Source organism: Hippichthys cyanospilos, chromosome 6 (genome assembly GCF_059441005.1).
Source record: "Hippichthys cyanospilos isolate Australia breed blue-spotted pipefish chromosome 6, RoL_Hcya_1.0, whole genome shotgun sequence".
Lineage (NCBI taxonomy): Eukaryota > Metazoa > Chordata > Actinopteri > Syngnathiformes > Syngnathidae > Hippichthys > Hippichthys cyanospilos.
The window spans coordinates 19,393,867-19,420,178 of NC_142374.1; the positions used below are offsets into that span (position 1 = coordinate 19,393,867).

Sequence of the window (26,312 nt, forward strand, 5' to 3'; positions counted from 1 at the left end):
CGATACTCGTAAAGATGCTAAAAATAGCAGGGAGGACAAATGTGTAATATGCTTGATAAGCTGAATGATGACACTGGACAGTAAATAGATTGTTATGCATCATCATTAGTTGCACAATTTAGCTACGGTAAATTTCCAAATAATTGCAGATTGTTTCATCGTGATAACTTTTGAGAAAGAAGAAAATGTGCGTCCAAAACTTAAGGCAAAAATGGGACTCAGTCCCACTAGGCATGTCAAAGTCATTGTTTTTATTTTGCCTATTTTATGCCTTTTTTTCTTTGATTTGAGTTCAGCACGTTGGTCGACAGTCATTTTAATAAGGTTGGATTGGATATTTCTGAAAGCGAAACGTATAACATATTTGCCATAATGTCAAAAGACCCTAAAAGTATTGTTTTCATAAGGAAAAGTCAACAATAACAAGTATATTTTGGAGCATTTTGGCGCCCCCTATGTATTATTTTTGTCATTACAAACAGGAAGCAGGGAGTAAATCTTCCAAATCCACTCAAATCAGTCACTCGAAGCATATTCGAGTGTGCGAGTTCACTGTTTGTTTGTTTTTTTCCGCAGCTCTTTAATCATGCACGAAAACGCAGAAATGTCCATCATGGGCACATTTTGTTGACTGTTTTCACGTTTTACTCTCGGACATGAATTTTGGCAGAAAAATCGACGTACGCGATGATGAAGTCAAGTAAGTTGCTTCTGGTCTCTCTTGACGCCAAAACGTTGTTATTTTATTTACGATGTGACGTACGAATTTGCATTTCACAGAAATCTTTATCAATGCTGAATATTACCCAGCTATTTTTCTACTGTTTCTTGTGCTACGGAAAAGTTGAAACTTCACAGGTGTCAAACTCAAGGTGCGGGTACTAGTTATTCGACACATTTATTTTTCAATTTTTTTTAAATGCTCCACAAAAGAAAGTTAAGTGTGTTCTACTTCAGGTTTCTTGCTAAACAAATGTGTTCTTTTAATTTTGGTTTCAAAAGAATACAATTTGTAAGACGGTGGTCACTCGTGTGTAAGTATTTGCAGTCTTGAGATTGGAGAAAAAATAGAATTTCGTAAAGTATTTTTTTTTATTTTAGTGGCAGATCATTCAGTTAAAAAAACAAAAAAACAAAACAAACAAAAACAAATCAAGCCTGTAATCAGACCCGAGACCTAAAATGTTTGTGCACCTTTTTTCAAAAGCCACCTGTGATTTTCCATCTCCGCGCTTAAAGAAGTAAACAAATACCCAACAGTGGGCATCACTTTCAACAATTGTTTGTTGAGTGATTGCCGAAAGAGGAGAAGGTTTTTCGAGTCTTTCCAGTGTTCTGGTGGTCCACTAGTTTTGCTAGTAGTACCAGTTTGCACAACTCTCTACCCACTACTCTTAACCACCCAAATCTCCAACAAATCCTCCCACTCATCATCATCCTCATTCTGATGACATGCACCATTAGCTGGATTACTCAGTGTGGGGTGCTCCAGAAAAGCCGTGTGATTTTCGAACCCCCATGAGGAGTATTTTCCACTATAGGTTAGGATCAGTGATTGCAAAGCAGCTTTTTAGAGTTTATTCAGTGATTCAAGCTCAACCACCCTCTGGGGCAACATCTGGCATCCACCTTCTGGATTCAGATTAAAAATGTAAATTGTGTATTTTGGTTGTCATGTTGGATTTTGTTCTACAGTGCGTGCGGTGGTTCTCAACTTTTTTTTTCAGTGATGTACCCCCTGTTTTCAGCCAAGTATCCCTTAATCAGTGCAAAGCATTTTTGGGTTTAAAAAAAAAATACTTAAAATATGCCATCAGTGTCTGATTTATTAAACATTCGAACCTTTCAAACTTCTTTTGTGTTAGTCCGCAAAATAATCAACATAAAGTGTCCTCTTTTGGATCGCAGAAGAGATCTGTTATCAAAAAGAAATCATCATTTATGACTATTTGTCCACAAAAAATAATCAACATAAAGTGCTCTCAAAAATAAATCATTAGAAATAAATATTTGTTCACAAGAAAATGTTAAACAAAGCGTCCACCTGTGGGATTACAGTAGATATCTGTTCACAAAAATAAGTCATTACCTTAATTATGAATAAATATTTAATTGCAAAAAACATCAACATAAAATTTCACACCTGTTCTCCAAAAGAAATAATTAGAAATAAATATTTGTCCCCAGAAAAATGTTAAACAAAGCGTCCACTTTTGGGATTACATTAGAAATCTGTTCACAAAAATAAAATCATTAACTTAATTATTAATAAATATTTCTCCACATAAAACATAAAGTGTCAGACCTGTTCTCAAAAAGAAATTTTTATGAATAAATATTTTTCCACAGAATATTTCGTTTGAAAAGTCCTCTTTTTGGGATCACAAAAATAACTCATTACACATGACAGGTAACGAGAGGTGGCACATGACGAGTTGTCTCCAACCATTCTAGTACGGGCAACAATCCCGAATCTGAAAGATTGAATTCATTCAATAATTATTTTTAAAGGATATTTCCATGTTTGTTTGATCTAAAATCTCAAATTATAATTATTATTATTATAACAACGTAATAGTAGCTGTAATTGAATCAAACATGCAGCTGATGGCCAAACCAAGATGACTTCATCTTTCAAAGATGAAGTTATTTTGACAAGAGAGTTTCTTCCAATCACTTGTGTGGCGGCAGCTCAAGAGCCATGTGGAGAAAAAGGTGTTATGCAAATTACGTCACCGGAATTTGCAGCTTTTAAACAATTACTAGCAGTCTAGCTGGTACTAAATAGTTGTTCAGTCATCTGATGAAAATAGCAATCGATTGTGACATCTTAACTTGATCATGCATATTTGCAAGTAGCATTGATGCTAACGCAGATAATAGTCTCATAACAATGTTTGTTTTTTTTACATTTTAAGTTACATTTTCATTGTTCTCCATGGTCCATTTTTAGTAAGTTACTGTTTTTATTTATTTATTTTTTAAATATTGTTTGTTGGTTTGCTGAATGATGTTTAACATTCCATCCCAAAGATGTATTTTTATGTTTCTTGAACCCTTTACTGTGCACAGCGGCCGCTTTAGTCCAAACAGCCAAAACGGCCTTTATTAGGCACGCATTTTTCTATTTTTAAGTTCTAAACAGGCAAGAATTTTTAGCATTTCCATGGCCTTTTAAAAGCACCAATGTGAAGTCGTCGTTGTCGCGGAAAAGAATCATTGTGTCTCAATCAGTGTGTGACACACAAAAAACAATATTTGAACAATATTTTGGACAATATTTGTTGATCTCTGATTGTCTCCTCAGGCAAGCCACCTTTGGCTCCGAAGCCCAAGCTAGCCCATCCCAATTCCGCCACGCAATCTCCCTCAACTCCCAGAAAAGACGCGGCGGCGGCGCCGCGGTCTCCCGAGCTCCCGGCGAAGATGAAACCGACGCTGGCGCCCAAACCAAACCTCAACAATCTGAACCCCAAACCCGTTTCGTCAAAGGTCCAAACGACCCCCTCGGCTAAAACCCCGCAGATGGTCGGCCTCCTCAACACTCAAAACGGAATACAATGTGACAGCAAAAAGCCAAACTGGGATTATATTATTCCCATTTGTCTGTGTAGCCAGAAAAACTGCCGCTGCATCCGGGACAGTCACATGGACAAAACCGAGAAAGACTTTAAGATCAGTGGCGAAGAGAATGGATGGAGCGTATCTCCGGAGAGAAGGACTGACAATTCCAAAGGAGAAGTCACCAATGCGTCAACTGTCAACGGCCATCATTCCAACCACAAAGTTCTCCGAGACTTATTACCTGTTTTTGACCAGAAGATGGACAGAAACGTGGCCACGTCAAATCCTCCGCTGAGAGTTGGAAAGCTCCTTTTGAGAACTGTGAGCGATGATGTGATAAGCCGCGATGACGCTGCTGGATCTGACCCAAAACAAGAACCGGAGACCCTGAATAAGCCCATCCCTGTCCCTGTGCCGCGGAGACACAAAACCACCTTGCAGTCTGGTCAGGAAAAGGTGGAGGAGGACAGGGAGGAGATCCCGATCCAGGAAGGGAGGACGGTGAAACAGTTGAAGGTGTCATCTGAAGGGAAAGGCAGCGCATCCTCATCTGTCAGTTGGACTTCTGGTGAAGACAGAGTATGGCCGCCGTCTGCTAGGAGACCAGCTCCTACGCCCAGGAAAAAGCCATATCTCACCACACCTGAAAAGCCGTCAAGTCCAGCGCTCCAATGCAATGTTGACGAAGAAGACCTGGGCTGGGACAGTAACGCCTATGACAAGGAGTTATCGGTTGACAAGGAGGATGAGGAGGAGCTTGACGTCAAGAGGGAAGCACGGCAGGATCAGGAGGCCTCCAAAAAACACCAGACAAAGTCCAGGTGTCCGGACGAGGACGACGGAGCGATCAAGCCAGTTCCACAAAAACCGCAAAGACACAGCGGCCCGATGGCGTGGATGAAGAAAACAGAATCTCCTAAAGTTGGAGAAGATCCCAAATCAGAAGTTCATGTGGATAATCAAAAGACCGTCATGGCGGAGCTTCCTTTGCTGCCGGTAAAGATGAAGGGCACTCCTGAAAGTAGCCCTTCCCTAAACTCCAACAAACAGAGACGCAGGTCCTTCTCCGGTACGGACTTGGTTCGTTCGGAAGGAAGGAGGAGTTCTTTCAGGAAGCTGCTGGATCTCAAGCTGTCTGTCATGATGTTGCCCAAGCTCATGACGAAGGGATCCCAGACGACGGAGTCCAATGAGCAAAATCTTCCCCAGGATCTCCACCTGGGTGTGGAACGCAAGCTCTCGTCCCCTTTGGTCTGGGTGGAACAAAGCGTCGACGGAGACGAGCAGGAGGCTAACTATGAGAACATTTGCTATTACGAAGAGATCTCAGACTACGAGAACGTCTACTTTGGTGGCTCGGAAGGTTCCAGTGCCACAAAGCAAAGCTGGTACGATGACGACGGCATTTATGAGGAACCTGAGTCGTATTTGTCCCTGAATAAAAACACCGTCTCTGACAGGTGAGTAGGCTTTTCGTCTCTTCGGCGGAAATGTTTATATATATATATATATATATATATATATATATATATATATATATATATATATATATATATATATATATATATATATATATATATATATATATATGTGTATGTATGTGTGTGTGTGTGTATATGTATATATGTATATATGTATATATATGTATATGTATGTATATATATATATATATATATGTGTGTGTGTGTGTGTGTGTGTGTGTATATATATATATATATATATATATATATATATATATATATGCATATATATATATATATATATGCATATATATGCATATATATATATATATATATATATATATATATATATATATATATATATATATATATATATATATATATATATACATATATATATATGCATATATATGTATGTATATATGCATATATATATATATGTATATGTATCTTTAATATTGCACTTGTGGAATCATGATGAAGTTGCAAAATCCTTCTCTGGGGGTGGCTTTTTGCCACTTGCTCTCGACTGAAAATTACATCTCCCTTTCAGATATGTTTAAACTATTGGGGGGCCCCATTATTGTCAAGAATTGTCATCTTAACTTCCTTTTTAATTTATAATAGCTAATAGATCAGATGATTGTGACCGCAGCAGTTTAGAAGTCAACGTATATTTTATCAGGTGATTTGAACAATCATTTAAACCCTGTCTTTTTTTTTTTTTTTTTTCCCATTTCTTTGACCCGAGCCAGAAACTGCCACGGGTGACTCGATGTCTAAACTCCGCGACTTACTAAATGGAATGCAGCTCGTGGCACCGAGCTTTAATTTGCGAAGCACGTTGAGACTTTTGTCGCACGTTCCGGTTTGGGGAGTTTGGCACGTTTGCCTCTCAATGTTTCTTTGGGCGTACATAATCGTGACATTTGAAATATTGAGCACCTTCCCCTTTAGGTGGCCAAATGCGCACATGGGCAATTACAGTAGATGTAAGCATACTGTATCTGCAAATCCATAGCTGCCAGAACATTGTGGTTCAGATTGAAGTGCTGTCAAAAGTTCACTGCAGAGAGGAACTTGTAATTAACGTCATGTGTAAGCAACAGGCGGTGACAATAAGGAAGTCAAGGATAATACAAATATTACTTAAAGTTGAGCTGGCCTGGGCTGACTCCTCCCACTCTTATTACTTATAATGAGGGTAACCTTTACATAACTCCACTGGCTTCTGTCTGCAATTATTTTTATTATTTGATTATAGATGCACCGCGAATTTAGATCAGTGGTTTTCAAACTTTGATGTACCAGTTGTGAAATGCTTTTCATGCCAAGTATCCCCGAAGGATTTTTGTTTGAAAAAAAAAGACTTTCAGTGTCTCATTTATTAAACTTTGGACCTACGTTTAAAGTGGCATGTATAGGCATATTTTATTCCAGAAGATAAATCATGTAAAATTTTCAGTTTTATTTCTAGCAAATTCACCAATGCGTACAAAACTTCACAAAATAAAAGCATAAATCGTTTTGCGAAGGAAGCACTAACACAATTTAGCAAGACTTTGCGCTCAATTCCAATGAATTTGCTCTTAATTTGAAAAGAAAACTGTACGGTTCCTTTCAAAGAAAGTGCAACATTTAGTTTGTATGTACTTGTATTGGCGGATATCCAATATGCATCAGGTGTTTATCCATGTTTGGACGTCTAAATAGTCACTTAAAAGGAACACTGTGTAAGATTTTGACCGTTTTTTCATTACGGACGGCAGGAGGCGCTGCAGTTGCTGCATTTACCATTGTCTGTAGCTATAACATGGCAAACATGGCTGCCTCCAGAGAAGTGACACCCACAAAAAAATAGAAAAATGGTATGGTCTGTCTTCATAGCCTGTGAAGTGACACTTGAACTGGTCTCTGCCGCCACCAAAAATCGCAGGAAAATCAATGGAATAAATGCTGTTAAAATGCATCTCAAAAATTGTAATTATAATGGTTTTACATGGTCCAAAATTTGGACAATTATTATTTTTGTACACAAAATCTCGCACGACCAGCTGCAATCGCATAGAAATGTCAGAATCGTAGCATTTTAAAATTCTGCATGTTTTAATCATCTGCTGGAAATTTCAACTCCCTAAGTGTTTTTTTTTCTATTGATTCTTTTATGAGATCATAAAAAAATGATATTAATTTCCACAATTTGTAACTTAATACCACAAGGGTTAATAAGCAAGTAAAATGGAATACTTTTCCGCGTTCTCTAACAGGAGCACTTGGCTGCATACCATGCTAATCTTAATTTAATCAGATGGAGCCATCATAACGTTAACGTAATTCTCTCCATTTTTGTACTATTCCTCTGACGGCGGTTCAGCCGACTTGCTTCTTTTATTGAAAATAATGCCGTAACAAGCTCGGCTAACACGAGCTGCTGATAGCTACAACAGGCACTAACAGCCAACTGACGTCCATGATTGTTGATTATTTTTGTCCACAAAATCTTCAGCTGCAATCACATAGAAACGTCAGAATGGAAATTTTACATGTTTTAATCTTCTGCTGGAAATTACAGTTCCCCAGTGTTTTTTTCCATTGATTCTTTTATGATATCATAAAAAAGAATCCAAAGAATTTCCATGATTTGTAACATAATGCCACAGGGGTTAATACCATACTGATGAGGACTTGACATCTCGGTGAAATCTCGACGTTGGGTTTTCCACTGCCGCCAGCTGCATGCTGATGTTTCTTACGTAATTTGATTTCGATTGTTTGAATTTTCAACAGTTCCCCGGATTAACATCAATTTCGTACCCGAATAACAAGTCAGTTGGTCTGACCGGAGCAGGATTACGTCGTACGACGCGACACCGTCTCTCGCGGCTTAGCATAGCCTGCTTTAGCTTAGCCTAGCTTAGCGTGCCTCCACTTCAAAGCCATTGGCAGTCACATGCTATAAAACACGTTGAGCAGCTCGCAAAAACACAAATGAGTCACAGCTGTTGTCAGCATGCCACGGTGTGTGTTACATGCGTGCGTGCGTGTGTGTGAGAAGCTCATTTTTGCTGCACTTGCATGATTCACTCTTAGTTTATTTCTCTGTCAAACTCCAGTCCTCGAGGGCCAGTATCCTGCATTTTTTCCAGGTGTCTTTCCGCAACACATCTAATTCAAATGATTAGCTCACCAGCAAGCTAACCAGGAGCATGAAAATCGGCCTTATTCGAATCAGGTGTTGTGCGAGAGGGAAACATCAAAAACATGCAGGATTCTGGCCCCGCGAGGACTGGAGTTTGACCTGGATGTTGTAAAATGTCTTTGACGTGACGGCCTTTTTCAAACACAACTTCTTTTCAAATATGACAATTAAAGACGATTAACAAACATGGGAGTGTATTTTCACCGGTGGTGGCGGCGCTTCCTCACCAAGAAAATGTCTTGAAAACGCCCGAGTTAAATGGCCTCATTGTGATCAGCCGCAACCCAAGCACACCTTTGTGATGATTGTGGCCTTTGAAATACTGTACACTCTGAAATCTTCCTCAGTTTTTAGTTGTTTGTTTTTGTAGTCAACTCGCATATATGCCACACTTTCCCATTTTGATTGTTCAAAATTGTCAAGCAAATGACGAAATATGTTCATTTTGCCCTACTTGTGCTATGCTAACCTAACCTGCCCTAATCCACAAACTTTTGTTTCCTCTATTGCATCCAGAGTCCATTGATTCCAGATCCGTAAAAGGAAGTTTCACTGTACATTTTTCGTTTCCGTTTTATACTGCCCCCACATGGCCAAGGGAGGCATAACAAAACGTACAGTACAAATTGGCATACAATTCAAGTGTTTCATTCTTATTATTTCATTTCATTTATCTTGATATTAAAATAATATTCTGTAAATAAGTACATGGGATTGAACATCTGGACTTGTAAAAATGTTTAATTTCGTTTTTGGGGTTGAATGTCCCAGTTATTTTCAGACTCTTATTTACCTTAATATTGAAAAAAAGAACATAAATAAGTGCGCATATAATAAAATTCATGGGATTAAATTTGTGTGAATTCTGACTTCTGACAGGATTCTCATTTTAAAATCAGAATTTCTACATTATTCTCAGAATTTGGTCTAGTAAATTCTTAGCGTAATGTTCAGTTAAACAGCTCCAGTCAATTAGGTTTAATGCATCCTGCGAAAAAGTCAAAATTTGATATTGATCATCATTATGATCATAAAGTCAAAATTCTCACTTGAAAGTGTCAGAATTTTCACTTTGAAGTGTGGATTGTAAAAATGAAGTCAAAGTTCTAAATTGGAAGTGTGAATTCTCCCAAGTGAGAATTTAAAGAATAATTTAAGAATTCTGTCAGAATTTTCACTTTCATGAGAAATTTGAGAAAAAAAAAATCGAAATCCTCCCTTGAAAGGGAGAATTCTGAGAATAAAGTTTAGATTCGGATTTTTCTCTGAATTCTGGCTTCAAAAGTCAGAATTCTGAGACAGAAGTGAGAATCCTGGCAACCTTTTTATTTCTTCACTGGCCCTAATGTATGTTTTCATAAGAAAAATAATACTGGATGCTAATTTTTCTCATTAAAATACACACTATAACATTTATAACAAGGCCGGAACAGATTAATGACATTTTCATTCATTTTAATTGGGAAAGATGATTTAATCTCAAGGCACCACTGAATTTGGCATTAACGTTTGATATTATTATTCAAAACTCATTGAACAAAAATGCAATAAAATAAAACAAAAAAGCATTTCCTTTGATCCAAACAGGAGGAGGCAAAAACATGCGTACAACTCGGCCTTGTTTTGCACCAAACAGCTGATAATGATCCTCACTTGTTTTTTTTCCGGCCGGGTTGAGTTCGAATGCAGCTGCAAACATCAGACTGTGCTGAGCAAAGAGTTTTGGGGCATGCACCCCCCCCCCCTTATAAATAATACCCTTGCTATTTGTCCGCACGAGTCATCACTTTTCCGCTAAATTTGTGCTTTGCTGTTCTTTGTTTTGAGCAGAAGTTCTTTGGACGAAGAAGTGGATGACGCCGCTTCCGACGACGACTTCATGGTGCCGTTTTCCGACGATGACGACGAATATGACAGCTCGCTCTCAAGCAAAGGAGATGCCGAGCAATCGGAAGATAATGCGGTGAGGAAACCAAAGTGGAGAGACGCTCAAATCGTCTTTCCTCTTTGTTGTGAATGGAAAGGCCGTTAATCTGTTCCCCCAAAATCATTTTTTCTCATGTGTTTTCTATCAAAGAAATTTTTAGGTACAATAATAGCATAATTTAACAGAATTTATTTCAACCAGTGAAAACCATGAATGATTTTTTTGTGATTGCTCTTGCTGGTGGCCACCTGGGGGCAGTATAACAGGACTATACTAAGACTATACCAAAGAGGGAGGTAGACTGTTTGCAAAAGTAACTCCAAAAATACTTGACTAAAATACAATGTGACCTAATGAAACCTAACTAAATAATGTAATGATGATGATACTTAACGGATATACTGTATACATATATGTGAGCAAGTGCAGCTGATTTTGTAGAGCTCTGTCTTATGTTTGGCTCATCTGTTGAAAAAAATATCTGTCCACTGATAATGCACACCAGTATAAAATTCAACAAAATAAGTCACTATAACACCATTTTGCATTAAGTTCCCACATGTTCCAATTCATTTGCTCCTAATTTGAAAAGAAAAACGATACTGTTCCTGTCACTAGATTAAAAAGCATAAAATTAGGAACCCTGCTAAAATCTTGTGTACCCCCTGAAATGCCTTTCGTTCTTCTACCCCCATTTGAACACCACTCTGCTACCCTAGGATGCTAACATATAATACAAAATGCCATAGATGAGCTAACCTTATCCTTTTGCATTGACCTCAGGTTAAGATACATTTTTTCCTCTTTTATTGTACTTTATATATATATAAAAAATTGAAAATTGTGATTGTCATTTGCTTTTGTTCTAAGGTAAAAATGGAAATTCTTTATGTTATAGACTAACAATTTGCATTTTTTTATTCTTCTTTTTGGTCCCGTGATAGATGCAAAGCGGCCCACGGAAGACAAAAATTCATCACATTGCCACTGAAATTATGACCTCAGAGAAAGTGTAAGACACTTTTGTTGTGAGGCTGCTCACATCAATTATGGTCAAATTCACTCCCATGCTACAAAGTGTAACTTTTTTTTTATTTTTGCTTCCTAGGTTTGTTGACGTCCTGAAGCTGCTTCATGTCGTAAGTCCTCGATGCCAACCGTTTGCCCTCGACGTCGTGATTTACACTTGTGCAGAGCAACTTGCTCACGGTCCAAATTTCTGAAAAAGAATAATGTACGGCGCCTGACCATAAGACACTGCGCAAAACAAATTTAATTAAATCATAATTGGGTTTCAAAGTTACTCCGCTCTTGGGATGACAACAAGATGGCTGAAAGGACCTTCATGATTGCACTTTTATCTCGTCTGTAATTTGTCACGGTAATATTGTGGCAAAGTGCCTTGTGGTATACTGGAAGGAGACTAAAGGTAACAGAGTCTATTCATTTGTGTCCTCTGCAGTGGACATTTGTTTTTGGTCTATATCTTTTTTGGCTATTTCGAGCTACTCTGTCAATTCCCCTCAGTAGAGGACATCCTGGCCTTTTTAATGGCTGGGATACAGTTTGCTTTGAGACAAAATTTGCTTTGGGACACAAATGAACAAGATGGAGATCGCCAGTTATTTTTGACTGATCTTTCAAAATACTTTTTCAAAAGGTTTCGGAGTAGTATGTCAAATTACTGCTTCTGGTTCTAGGGGTGAAATGATGACAGTGGTTCTCAACATTTCTTCTTTTTCCCAGTGAAATATTATTTTCAGCCGAGTGTCCCCTTACAAGGGCAAAGGACTTTACAATAGGAAAAAAAGAGTCACAATAGCATAGTTTATCAAGGTGCTACATGTTCCAATTAATTTGCTTTTCATTTGAAAAAAGCTGTTCTATTTGCCCACCCATTTGAGAACTGCTCGTATAGATCATAGTTTAGATCACAGGTGTCGAACTCCAGTCCTCGAGGGCCGGTATCCTACATGTTTTCAAACCCTTTCCCTCAAAAACACTTGGTTCAAATTATTGGGATCATTTCGAAGCTCCTGCAGAGCTTGCTAATGAGCTAATTATTTGAATCAGGTGTGTTGGGGAAAGAAAACCGGAAAACACGCAGGATGCCGGCCCTCGAGGACTGGAATTCGACACCTATGGTTTAGATTCATAAAAATTTCCACCCAGTTTTGATTACATTCAACAGGACAAAGTTAATCTTAGCAGCTAATATTACTTAGGAGGGTTCATTACGCCATTAAATTTATATAAATGAAAACCACACAAAATACATTTGCTGGGTCAAAGGTCGTTGCTAGAAAGACTAGTCAGCAATCAATAACTTTCACCAGTTTTTTTTATTAATCAAGTACCTGTACTTGAGTACAAAGTGTGAGTACTTTTGCCATCGTGCCTGCTTAGTTATTTACGCGAACACGAGCTTAGAACGAAAAATAAGACCAAACCAGCAAATGATCACTCACAATTGCATAAAACATAAAAATCTCAACCTTGGTTCCATTTCCTGTCCTGGAATATTTTCATGTGAGACGGTCTTGCTAAAAAGGTCATATGAGCAGATGTCAGTGCAGCCCACAGACAGGAAGTATCTGTCACTTCAGCTGCGGAGGAATCGAGTCCGGTGATGACACACAGTCATACTGAGTCAGAAAAACATGGCAGCGCTATTTGTTCAGCCTCTGTGTCCACATGGCACGCTGACAGCGTCCATGTACTCTGTGGTCATGTGTGAAATGGGATCAAAGTTGATTGGCAGACCTCCCCCAAGGCGCAAAAGATCGACTGAATATCATAAAACCCTTGATCCATTTCAAAAGATTGTCACAGCAGAAAATGGGCTTCTTTTCAAACTGAGAGCAAATTAATTGGAAAATTAAACAACTCCTTGCTAAATTCTTTCATGGTGACTCCTTTGCAAAATGTTGATTTGCAAAGTATTATATGGCTACACATTGTCATTAGATTTAAGAAACACAGATGGCACAGCACAACATGTGTTTGTGCTGGTTAGTTTGTATTTGATTGGCAAAAATAAAGGCTTGATTTTGAGTTTAAACTGCTATTTTGGGGAGTACTATCAGCAATTCAACATAAACAGGGATGTTACTGTTGTGTTAGTGCAGTATTCTAACTATCTGATTGTGTGGGTGTTTTATGGAAAATATGTTGGTGCTGCTCTTGTTTCTAAACGAGCAGGCATGATCAGTCTGTGTTGAAGGCATGATGTTGCTCTATCCAGACAGTTTGAAAAAAAGTTTTAAATAAAACGTCAAATTTAAAAAACATCCACGTAACATCTTTCTGAATAATAATCTGATTTTACAACCTGCAGTTTATACATAGCAAAAATAAATTTTCTATCACAATTTTGTCGGTACGGCTTATATTCTCGTGCGTTGTGTAGTCTGGAAAATACGTTTTTTTTTTTGGTGTTTAAAATACGAAAATGGTTTATTGTATTTTTATGTGCCGGTTTTATAGTAAACGGGAACAGGGAGTGACAAAAAAAGCTTTTGTCTTTTATTTCCTCCCCCCTCAAAGTGATGTTATAAAATAGTCTCCCATTTCTTGACAACCAAGAAAGTAATAACACAAACCGTAAACTAGTTAAAGCATGTGGGCGTGGCAAAATGATCAAAGAACAGTTTCTCGCCTATTTTCACCCATCACACATGGGTAAAGAATGCGCTTTGTCGTGAAGTAATTTTCTCTTGGCTTTGGGTATTTTGAAAAAGTTGTTTGCTTGTTTCATGCAGGAATTCCCCCACAGGCGTCAAGATTTAGTCATGCATGCCCATTTTTTTTTTTTTTAATCTTATCAATGCTTTGTCCATTGTTGATGTGTGATTATGTGTGTGAACCGCAGGACTTTCGCGAGGCCGTGGCTAAAGCGTCTTATCAAAATGGCAAAGCCGTGATTGAGGAGCGTCTTCTCAACCAGATCCTCTATTACCTCCCGCAACTTTACGAACTCAACCAGGACCTGCTGCAAGAGCTGCAGAATCGACTTTCCAAATGGTAGCAAGCATTTTTATAGCGAATGTCTGTTGATCGCATCGATTGATTACCTGACTTATTTAGCCATTTTCAGCACATAAACTTCTTAATTTCAAAACTAAATTGTGTTTCATCAATTAATACTCTTAAAAACACATTTTGCCATCTTGCTGTCAACTGAAAATGACATCGCACGCTCAAGGCTCAGGTACCAATCACAAGCCGGTCTGTGGTCACATGATCAAGCCCAGATTGCTCGTAATTGGTTCCAAAATAGTATAGTAAGTGCTACGTATATATAATATACATGTATACAATCAGAAAACATCATAAATAAAAAATATAGAAAGGATTGATTTACCTTTGAGTGGCGCTTGTTATGCCTATATTCCCTAGTAAGGGAAGCTTCGTATTTCTTGATTATCTCCAGCTTCGTTTCCATATAAATCATCTTCTTACTTCTCACTGGAAATCTTGGGACCCATGGCTAACCCATTCAAGTTTGAATTAAGCAGTAAAAATGCACTTTAAATCCGTTTTTGTAACCACTCACGATTGAACAAAGCTTTACCGTTCCGCCATTTTGAAACGAGCGAGGCCGACCAATAGCAGACCAGCATCTCCGTGAGGAGACGTCGACCAATACCAGACCAGCATTGTAGTGATGCGTTGCATGGAAGCAGACGGCAATAGTAAATAAGCGCAATTACCTAAAAACGCCTGCAGATGGAGGCAAAACAACACAAATATAGCCAACCCCCAGGGTCATGACAGTTGTTTTTGTCACAAAGCCGGGAAAATACGGTAACGAGGGGATGAAAAAACTCAGTATTCCACATCTCAACATGAAAAAAACGTAAGCCAGGGACGCTGTGACACGGGGGTCCACTGTACATGCAATTAGGTACACCGGTGTTGTTCAGACCCCCACCACTAGATGGCACCAGCAAAATTCACAATCAATTGACATTGGTTTCCTTGCAGATTCAGGATAATATCAGCTAGTGGCACAAATGCGCCGCTTATGCTAGTTACTAACGAACAATAAACCCTAATAAGTCATTAGTCGCACTCTTGCAATTTCGGTGCTTGCGAGTTATGTTGAGAGAAGTGTTTTTATAAAGTAAAATACAATCAAGCCCTTTGAGGACGACTTAGAAATGTGATTAGTTATTGAAGCAGTCCCACTATTGTTGTTTATCTGCATGGGCCAGAATTTAACATTTTGAAAGGCAGATTAAATTGACATGGCAACAATAGAAACTGAAATCTGATTGGACAAAAAAAAAAAAAAAATCACAGAAACACAGATAAAGTGACCATAGAATTCGATAGCTCAGAAATTCTGCTGCTTCACAAATTCCATTTCATTGGGCTCTCACCAAAACAAATCTTCCACCGCTGCTAAACTCGCATATCATCTACTTAAGGAAATGACAACTTCCGCACCACGGGGCTGGAATGTCACGCTGTCAGTTTTATCAGTCCAAGGGCATTCCATCGTCCACCAACTTGCGGCAGTGATCGGAAGAAGTCAAAAATACTTGACGCTGACTCACGAGTGTGTCCTGTTGTTGAATTGGTGGAATTGTTTGCACTCTGAAGCAAGAATGTTGTTTATGTTTGTAAAACACTTGCACGATGATGTTATTGCTCAGCCGCTCTGTGTGACATCATTGACACTCGAAGATGAAAAGAAAACAATTATAAAACATATCCAGGATCAACATTGCACACTTACTTCCTTCAAAAGTAAAAATGCTTAGTTTTGATCGACGCTGTTAAAATTGTTGTTTTTAAAAGGATGCTACACGTATTTTGCCATTTTTAGAGGTAAAATTAATCATTTTGTCTTTAGTTAATCTGATAATTATTTTAGATGTGCAATTAATGCAGGTGAAGCTAATCTCAAGTGATGTCATTTTTCGTCGACAGCAAGTCAAAAAATGTACTTTAAAAAGTATTAGCTCATTATAGAGACTTTTTTATGTCATTTTAAGCGTCAAGACTTTCAATCTCAGGATTTTTTTTCTCAAAAAATGTGTTTGGCTGAAGACGAGTCTCAGAATGGCGAGTACAAAATGGAGTGCTAAAGTTATCTTCCACATAATATTATTACAATTAACTACAACAATATTTTATTACTTTAGGTACAGTACTTAAGTACGATAGTAATGACTACTTTAGGTACTAAAGCGATCATTTGATTGATTAGTACCGACTGTTTTTAGATCCTTCTTTAACCAAACACTTGAATAAAATTTGAAAAAAATCTAAAGAAGTAGATTGAATGCCTCGACTCTTAAAAATATGTCCTTGCGATTGAATTATTTGACTTTACATGAAAAATAATTCTGTTATCCTTCTAATTAAAGACAAAATATTGTCTTTTTTACACTGAAATTGGTTAAATAAGTGTACTATCACTTTAAAGGGAGTGTGTAATTTTTGCGCCCGTGGGAGCTTTTGGGGCATGACAGTAAACGCAGCAATACACACTTCTCCCGTTATCCATAGCTCTAACAGACATGGCAGGTTTTTAAATTGTATAATCATTTCATTTATTCATTTTTAATGAAAAACTGTCTAAATCTTACACATTATAACTTTAAGAACTATAGTTGTAATTGTAGTAGCTGTAGACTTTAAGTTAGACTGTTTATCCAATCAGAATTCAGCTAACTTGTGTCGCCAGACTGTATAAAATCTGCCCGAGGCCTTCGGAATCAACAGTGTGGGCATCTGTGCACCGTGGGTGAATGGGCACATATAGTTAATAGATTGTTGCGTTAGCCAATCAGATCATGAGTTGGCGACAGTAAGGCCAGCTAGAAGGCCTCACGTTTAACGTGACCTATATGTGCTTTGTGATTGGATGGCTTGGATGGGAGGCAACACACACACACACACACACACACAAATCTCTCATGAGATTGAGAAGTTGTGCCTAATGATTTATTTTTTTCTTCCTGTTTGTGAGCAGGGAGGAAAATGAGCAGGTGGCTGATATCTTTCTGAAGAAAGGTCCCTATCTGAAGATGTACTCCACATATATCCGGGAGTATGACAAGAATGCGGCACTACTGGAAGAGCAAAGCAAGAAGAATCCGCTGTTCGGTGCTGTCGTGCGAGAATTTGAGGTAACAAAAACCGACTGGCCTCTTTCACTTTTGAATAGACATACATTTGATAAATAATGTTCATATACGCAATTTGGGATGGGAATTGATACAAATGTAATAATTATCAATTGTCATTGGGGGAGAGATTTTTTTTCGCTGGTGTCATCTTTTCACGTTGAGTATAGCCAAAAATTGGATATGTTCAAACTAAAATACATTTTAAGTGTGACATCATCACCCCTTTGGCACATAATGTCGCTCATAATAGTTCTTTTCTTTTTGCGCAACTTCCTGCTCTCGCACAAGGAACTGAACAACAAAATTTACAATTGGTTTCAACAATATAAATCCTGATTTGATTCGAGCTAAGGTTTTGGGGCTAAACCGATTGTTGGCACTGATAATCGTCATTTTGATGATTATCGGCAGTCTTTCATTTTTTCTTATTGACGGTCCATAATACATCGATTTACCATCAGGAAACTATGTAAAATATTCAGTTATATAAGAGATTATGCTTACGCTGTGAACTCTCTGAACCTTTTCTTTTTTGTGGTTTGAAAACAATGTAAAACGTTAACATTTTAGTTATTTTGTAATTTTTTAGAACTTGATTCAAGAAAACTGTCAGGAAGTTTTTATTTTAATTTCTCAGATGTGCTGATGACCCAGAGAGCTCCATTAAGTTTTTTTAAAATTTGGAAACCAAAAAAAATATTGTTGTGAAAAACACATACAAAAAAATAAATCTGCAATTTGCAAATGTAATTTTTTTTAATGTCACAGAAAATAAGTATTAGGTCTGAATGTTGACTATCGACCTCCTTGACGACTAATAATTGGTATCGGCATTGGCCAGAGTGACACAACACGTCTTTTATTCTTAATCATACTAATCTCAGCAAAAGAGATTATTTTATTTTTATTACAGTAACAATTATTTATTTTAATTTTGGCTGAAAAATCTCATTTAAAAATTTCCCCTTTGATATGGGGGTGGTCTTAGGGGTGGGCTTGGCCACCCTGTAGCTCCGCCCCTTTGTAGTGGCCCTAAAAAAAACAAAAACATATCAGCCTATCTCTATAAAGTTTATATAGCTTTTTTTAATGGTTTATGGACAATCATTCATATCAAAAGACAATACCAATAATTAATAATTAATATCAAAAGACCTGACGATACTATCCCAAATTTACACAAGTAGGCAAGATTGTTTCCATTTGTAGTCCATCAGCAGCAGCTTTATCCTAAAATCTCGACCCAAAGCTTAATGTCCTTAAATTTTGGTGTAGTGTATGTTTTTTTTCTTCCTCCTAATGTGTTGATTGTGTCCATTTTTTTGTGCTAGGCCAGTCCACGTTGTGCCAACTTGGCTCTGAAGCACTACTTGCTGAAACCCATTCAAAGGATTCCTCAGTATCAGCTCTTGCTCAGAGGTAAAAGTCGCTCAGATGGTTCAACATTGGCACTGTGCTGCCCTCTAGTGTCCGAAAAGCAAACGTGTTGGCTTTTCATTCACACATTCAACTGACTGCTAAAGCAACTTTTCGGCTTAACGTTGATGATGAATTTAATTTGATTTCTATTTCTTCATGTAATTTCCAGCCTGCTTCTTTTTTCCTCTCGCTCCTTTTGAAAAAGTACATAAATTAATAAAAACAGAGATTTTTTTTTGTAAACTTGCTGCTTATTTGTGCCTCTTAATGATGTCTTCACCTTGAACGAATTCCAAATTGAGTGACGCAATGCATTCCACTGTGCATGCCATTATTAAGATTTTACCTCTCAAATCCGATTAGGTGCCATAACATGAGCTTTAATAACCCAAACAAGCTTATTTCTGCACAAGTCGTGCACAATGTCCCAGGGTCAGAAAATGTAAAGAATGCTTGTGGCGTCACTTTGTGTAATCATCACGTAAACACCCGCAGAGCTTTTTTTGTAACTGTGATTAAAACGCCAGATTATGTGTCAGGAATTTACTACACAACACAAATCTCTGAATGTCTCGCTTGTTGACCCAGACGGCTGAACTGTTTGTTTTTGCAGATTATTTGAAAAATCTCTCCAAAGACTCAGCTGATTACAAGGACACGCAAGGTAAATAAAGCGTCACATGACAGGGCTGCTTTGACCGAATGTAAAATATGTAACACGGATTTTTTTTTTTTTGCTCCATGCAGATGCTCTTGCAATCGTTAAAGAGGTTGCTAATCACGCCAATGACATCATGAAGCAAGGGGTAAGAGGCAGTTTGGTTTGAAAAAAAAAAATGGTGCCTTGAGATAAGTGACCCATCTTATGACCTTTCAAGATACAAAATACTGGTGAAGTCCATTAGCTTGATGCTTACATCGAACGGGGAAATGCCATTGCTGGGTTACTAAATAGCATCAATGTTTTTGTTAACAATTTACAATGTTTTATGCCAGTGATTTTCAAATTGAGGTGCATGCAAATCTAGGAGCAGGAGCAGTACATTTTTCTTTTCAAATTAAGAGTGAATTATTGAGAAGATGAAGCAACTTTTTAAATTTTGATATAGTGACTCTTTTGCAATACGTTTTATGCCTTTATTTTGTTTTGATAGTTTGTGCATTGTCAGTCGTGACGACATTTTTGGAGGATATTCTTTAAATGCTTTTAAAGGCGTAATAATTAGTTATTTATGATTTTTTTTTCCTTTAACCACTCTAATTGTTGAGTGGCATCAGTTATATCCATACTTATGTAGATTACATTTACTAACACCCACAAAAAGGTATGGTCTGCCTTTGTAGTCTGTGACGTGATGATGACACTTGAAGACATAACCATTACTGCTTCAAGCAATGGTTTGTAAGTGAACAAAAATGGTGCAGCAAGAGATGTAGACAGACAATACAACAGTACTCACAGGCATCTATCATGATGCACAAAGTGTTTTTTTTTTCACTTTATATTCTATTATGCCATGACTTTGGACTCTCATATTCAGGGAACTGAGTAGACCTATAATCGTGAAAATTGATGAATAGGTGCTTCTGTAAAATTAAAATAAGAAAATATAGAAAAAGTAATATCTAAGGTACTATTATATATGATAGCAAAAAAAAAAAAATCAATTCAATTGGGGAAAATGATATGAGACAAGCATGTCTTGAGTTGCGAGTGTGATGGCTGAACACATTCAACTCGTATCTCAAGGCACCACTCTGTTGGCAACATCTCGGTTCTGATGTACATTTTCTTTGCCCCCCCAAGGACAACTTCCAGAAGCTGATTCAGGTGCAGTGCAGCCTGAATGGCCACAATGAAATTGTCCAGCCTGGAAGGGTGAGATGCATCACACTTTTGACCAAAATACAAACTTCACAGAATCGAAATAAACTGAATATTTTCCCCGTTACTTTTCAACTAGATGTTCCTGAAAGAGGGCATTCTCAACAAGCTCTCCCGGAAGGTCATGCAGCCACGAATGTTCTTCCTGGTACAATCAATATCTTCAAGTACTTTGAAATATTATGAGTGGCATAAATATAGCTAAAAAATCATAATTTCTTTAAGTGTAAATAAGATGTAGGTTTAATTCAATCTAACTAATCAGAGGTTCGTAAAATCTACTAATTTTACCTTCTTGTTTTCTCCTTTAGTTTAACGACACCTTGCTGTACACCACTCCTGTTCAGTCGGGCCAGTACAAGTTTAACAACATGTTGTCTCTGGCGGGCATGAAGGTGAGAATCATTAAAATCATTAAAAGAAGACACTAGGGAGCTGAAATTTCTCCCAGATGGTGACAACATGCCAAGTTCTACAAGACATCTTAGATATGAAACTAACATGAAAAAATACTGCCAGAATTATGTGCGAGAACTCTTTACATTAAAGGGCACTTCCCATCAAAAGGAAAGCATTGAAAGAGGAGACTAGGGAGCTGAAATTTCACACAGATGGTGACATGTCAAAGTGCAACATTGCTCGACAGCTTTGTCATCACACTACTAGGAGTGTGCCACCACATGGCTAAAATACTGCCAGAATGATGTGCAAGAAATGTTTACATAAAGACATTTCACATCAAAGGGAAAACATTGAAAGAGGACACTTAGGGAGCTGAAATTTCACCCAGATGGTGACATTTCAAAGTTCAACATGGCACGGCCACTTAGCGCAACCCTAACCCATCACATGGCTTAAATACTGTCTGAATAATGTGGAACAAATCTCTACATTAAAGACATTTCACATCAAAGGTAAAGCATTGAAAGAGGACACTTAGGGAGCTGAAATTTCAACCAGGTGGTGACATGTCAAAGTTAAACATGGCGCGACCACAGCATGACCCTAACCTATCGCAAAGCTAAAATACTGTCAGAATGATGTGGAAGAAATCTGTACATTAAAGGCCTTTCACATCAAAAGGAAAGCATTGAAAGAAGACATCAGGGACCTGAAATTTCAACCAAATGGTGACAAAATGTCAAAATTTCAACATGGCACGACCACTTAGTTGTCACACTACCGGGAGTGTGCCATCACATGGCTAAAATACTATCAGAATGATATGGAAGAAATGTTTGCATTAAAAGCATTTCACATCAAGAGGAAAGAAGACATTAGGAGGCTGAAATTTCATTCAGATGGTGACAACATCTCAAAATTCAAGATGACTATTTAGTTATCACACTACGAGGAGTGTGCCATCCATTGGCTAAAATACTTCCAGAATGATGTGGAAGAAAATAACTCCAAAATTTCAACCATGACAGGTGAGCCGACCAAGCCAAGAGGCTTGCCAGAATGAGTTTGTCATCGAGAGCGTGGAGCGCTCCTTTATTCTCTCTGCAAGGTAATCAGTGTTTTTTTTTTCTTCTTCGCTTTTCATTTCACTCTCAGGAATTGATTTTTTTTTTTTTCTTTTGCTGCAGTTCGCCATCAGAGAGAGACGAGTGGCTCGATGCCATTTCAAAAGCCATCAGTGATTACACCAAGAAAAAGATCACTTTCATTTCGGGAAAGTCCTTTGACGAGGTAACGGAAATATAATATTTATTGACCAAAACGGACCGCGTACCTGATCATCTCCTTGTTTTGTGAATGTTCAGGGCCAAATGAGCAACGGCGAAAGCGGTTCTTTGGGCACCAAAGCTCCCATTTGGATCCCGGACCCACGCGCCACCATGTGCATGATCTGCACCTGCGAATTTACTCTGACGTGGAGGCGCCACCACTGTCGAGCCTGCGGCAAGGTGAGGCGCTTCCGCGAATGAGACAAACACATTTTACCGTTATAGTCAAGGATATGTACCGTAATTGCTAAAATATAGGACGCACCTGTGTATAGGACGCACCCTTACTTTTAGGGTTAAATTCTAGTATGGTCTATGTTACTGTGCATAGGACGCAACAATGGTTTGGTGACAATGTAAAAACTATAGCAAAACAGAAAAAATCTCGCCTTTCTTTATATTTTCGTGTATTCATATCCGTAAGTTATTCAGGGAGAACGGGGGCGGCGGCAAATTTCAATAGCAATCACAATATTGGCTGCCGCGGTGAATTAAGATGATCCTCGGCGATAATAACGTTTAAAAAGCCGGCTACACTACATGTCAAATCAAGCAATTTGTCATCCTACCACCAGGGGGCGATGTTTCCCCACATGTTTGCAGGACAAAAGCCTCTGCTTTTCTCACCCTAGTATATTATTTACCAGTGTGAAATGGCGTTGAGTTTCTCACCTGATTCCTAATGTACAAAGTGCTAGCTGTCAATTGAGACCCAAAATTGGAATAAATCCGGTTTGAAATGACCAAAAATGACATTTTGACTGCTAATTGATTAAAATTTGCATACAAGTGAATAATGCGCAGTGGGCTTCATTTTTTTCATTGGTTTACACTCAGAAAGTAAGTTAGCTGTGTTGTTCTGTGTGCCATTTGTTTGAATTATTTATTGATTTATTTTTTAATATCAAGCCTTGAAACCTTGTTTATATCCTGCTTGTTTATGAAAAGGGCAATAAATAGACATGTTTGACCAAACATGATGATAATCGGGATTTCAATATTGACCAAAATTATCATGATTATTATTTTGGACATAATCGTGCGGCTCTAGAGTATGGTGTTTTTGTCGCGGGTTAAGTGTGTTTCAGATTTCCCACATTATGAGCAGTCAGTGAATGCAGTGTCAGTACAACACGCTCCTAGTGGTAATTTTCGCTTTTTCTCGCGATGAAGCTCGAGTGCATTTTGCCATAAATACTCCAAGTTGCACAGCATCCGTGTTCCATCAAGCCAAAAAGGCGAAGTTAATAAACGAGTCAAATGGAATACTATTCTGTGTTCTCTAACCGCTGTACTCAAAATTGAATCAGCTGTATAGGTAACTTTTACATGATCTTCTCCATTTTCGGAATATTCTTGTGTGTGAACAAGGATGGATTCAGACGTTGGTTCAGCCTGCTCGCTTCTCTTATTGAAAATAACGCCGTAACAACCTCAATATAGTGCAGCGGTTCTCATTTGAGGTTACCAGTGCCCCCTGGGGGCATGTAAAGGCACTTCAGGGGGTATGTGAGGTTCTAACAGGGTTCCTTGAACACGTCTCTACATTGTGCATTTTGTCGACTAGGTGGTGTGCCAGTCATGTTCCTCGAACAAGCGCAGCCTGGAGTACTTAAAGAACCAATTAGCAAGAGTGTGTGACCAGTGTTACCTTGCACTCCGGGAGCACCAAAGTACGCTTTCACTTCAGTATTTCCTCATCTCTTGTGTCTTCAAATAAATCATTCCGATTGTTCTCCCCGGGTGTTTGTTTGCCAGGCGAAGAAGAACTCTCGGCAGCTGCGATTCCCAAAGCCTCCTTTGCGTTCTCTCGCAAGCACAAGCGGATCCCGGCGGCCCTCAAAGAGGTGAGCCCGAGTCCTCTCTTTAAGATGCAGCTGCTCACGAGCGGATCTCCTAATGTTGGACTTTTGTCAGGTGTCCGCCAGCACTGACAACTCCTCCATGAGCGGCTATTTGCAGAGGTTCAAGGGCAAAAAGAAGCAGGGCAAGCGCTTGTGGTTTGTGATTAAAGATAAGGTTCTGTACACCTACGCTGCCAGTGAGGTAGGCCACACTTCAGAAGTCTATTAGGAGGGATTGACACAATTTATTTGCTCAACTCGGTTAAGTGGACAGACGGCTCGAAACAATGCTTTGAAGGCTTTGCTCAAATCTCCGAGATCACGTGATGATGGCGTATGTATGAATCTTCGTGAGACAGGGAAAATTATTGGTTTAAGTATTTGGCGCTGTTAGGCCATGAACTGCCAAAAGGAGGCGCCAAACGCGCAACCAAGGCTTGACTTCTTTATTCTCCATTGGGGGTTCTCCTAAACTTGGCAAACTCTACGTGAAGGCAATCCAGGGGTATACGTGTGATTTTAAATACCTATTTTTAAAGTAGCATCTAAGCAAAAATCGTTATGAAATAATTATTAAAATATGTGAATAATTCAAAATACCATTTATTCAATTGTGTTATCTTGAAAACCATTCTCCATTTCGAAAAATTTAAAGACGTTTTTTCTTTCTGTCACTGTCAAGAGAGACTAATATGATTGACTGTACTTGGAAAAAGGAAATACAACGTCCAAAAATTAGATATTGCAAATAACTTAGGTACTCGGAGCTGCAATGTCAATCCATCCTATGTTTTCTATATCCTGCAAGAGGAATGGATCAATGTCCAACTACACAAATGTGTTTCCGTCATGCAGGATGTCGCCGCCTTGGAGAGTCAACCGCTTTTAGGCTTGGTCTTAAAAGTCGACTCGTCCCAAAAGTTGCAGTTCAAGCTGTACCACAAAAACACCCTCTATTACAATTTTAAAGCGGATGACGTCCAAACAGCCCAGAGGTAAAACGAGAAGGTTGATACTAATTGTGACAAAAGACACCTAGCCATGTAGCATTTTTATTATTTATTGCTGTGTAAAAAAAAACAAATTCAATCCTATGTTTACTTGCACATGAATGAACTTGAATATGCGCCTTACAGGTGGATCAACACATTCCGAGAATCTGCAATTCTTTAGAATCTGGAGACTGACTACCTGATGTTGACCTTTCAACTCTGGACCGCCAGGTTTTACCTCAGTGCTCCCAGAGTTTTCCATCTGGAGACACCACTTTTGTTTTAGTGATAGAACATGAAATTATTTGCCCTGTTTAACTGATTTGACATTCCATCTCTTACGATTTTCCTAAAGAATTGGGGCGCACATGTAGTATTGTGTACATTTTTAATATTCTTGACATTTTTTATAATGGTATTTGCCTTTGTCTCTTAGTTTTTTCAGTTACTTCACACAAAACCTTGTTCACTGGAGCGCACTATTTTTATTCACATGTGATGAATCTTTAAATTATTATTTTTTAATAAAGAAAGTGTGTATTCGTGTGTGCCGCCACACTCACTCCACTTATGTGGCATTACTAGCAATGGGAGCACTTAATTCACTCAATGTATGTAAATTACTCACTACGTATGTAAATATTTATGATCACTAAGGACATGTAATTACTTTGAACGTGCACATCATTTTAATGTAATAAATACTGCATTGTTTTCACATGCTGTGTCAACTTTTTTTAAATGTGCAGATTCACAACCAAAATGTGAATTAAAAGGAAAATAACCCAGGCACAGGTAACTGTTATTCCTTTGCATGGATTAACGTTTTACTTCTGCTTTAAATACAGCCAAAAACATTGCTTTATAATGCAATTTTTTTTCCCCCTGGCACAGTGTGTGCAAATATGCAAACCCAACAACCTAATTTAAAGCTGGACGAAAACAAGTTTGTAAAGATAGACCGTTTTTCATAAAGGATTTGAGAATGTTACCCTTAAAATGCTGAAATTAACAAAAACATGTGCATTTCCTTTTTTAAAAAGTCTCAATGTTATTTATGTTAAAAAGGAACTTGGTTAAAATGAATGCTCATAAACGTAAAGAAAACTGGCGTCCACTTTAGCATTTGACTCATTTTAGAAACCAGACC

At 38.2% G+C, this 26,312-nt stretch overlaps 1 protein-coding gene across 1 annotated transcript; it reads left to right on the forward strand.

The window, feature by feature from the left end:
* Positions 1–524: 524 nt before the first annotated feature.
* Positions 525–25,880, forward strand: LOC148422676 (FYVE, RhoGEF and PH domain-containing protein 6-like). The gene is made up of 21 exons (XM_088417263.1): positions 525–700; positions 3,308–5,024; positions 10,054–10,186; positions 11,095–11,162; positions 11,259–11,289; positions 14,022–14,173; positions 17,136–17,292; positions 18,624–18,711; positions 19,325–19,375; positions 19,459–19,517; positions 20,519–20,590; positions 20,676–20,744; positions 20,908–20,991; positions 22,027–22,106; positions 22,186–22,288; positions 22,363–22,506; positions 23,894–23,999; positions 24,085–24,173; positions 24,244–24,372; positions 25,026–25,165; positions 25,307–25,880. The coding sequence occupies exons 1-21, from the start codon at positions 688–690 to the stop codon at positions 25,341–25,343; spliced, it is 3,522 nt and encodes a 1,173-aa protein (XP_088273389.1). The 5' UTR covers positions 525–687; the 3' UTR covers positions 25,344–25,880.
* Positions 25,881–26,312: the final 432 nt, after the last annotated feature.

Excerpts from the sequence above, each read along its gene's own strand:
- LOC148422676 (XM_088417263.1), top strand. Across the intron at positions 18,712-19,324 it reads GTATCAGCTCTTGCTCAGAG|ATTATTTGAAAAATCTCTCC; the intron begins GTAAAAGTCGCT and ends TTGTTTTTGCAG. Across the intron at positions 19,376-19,458 it reads TGATTACAAGGACACGCAAG|ATGCTCTTGCAATCGTTAAA; the intron begins GTAAATAAAGCG and ends TGCTCCATGCAG.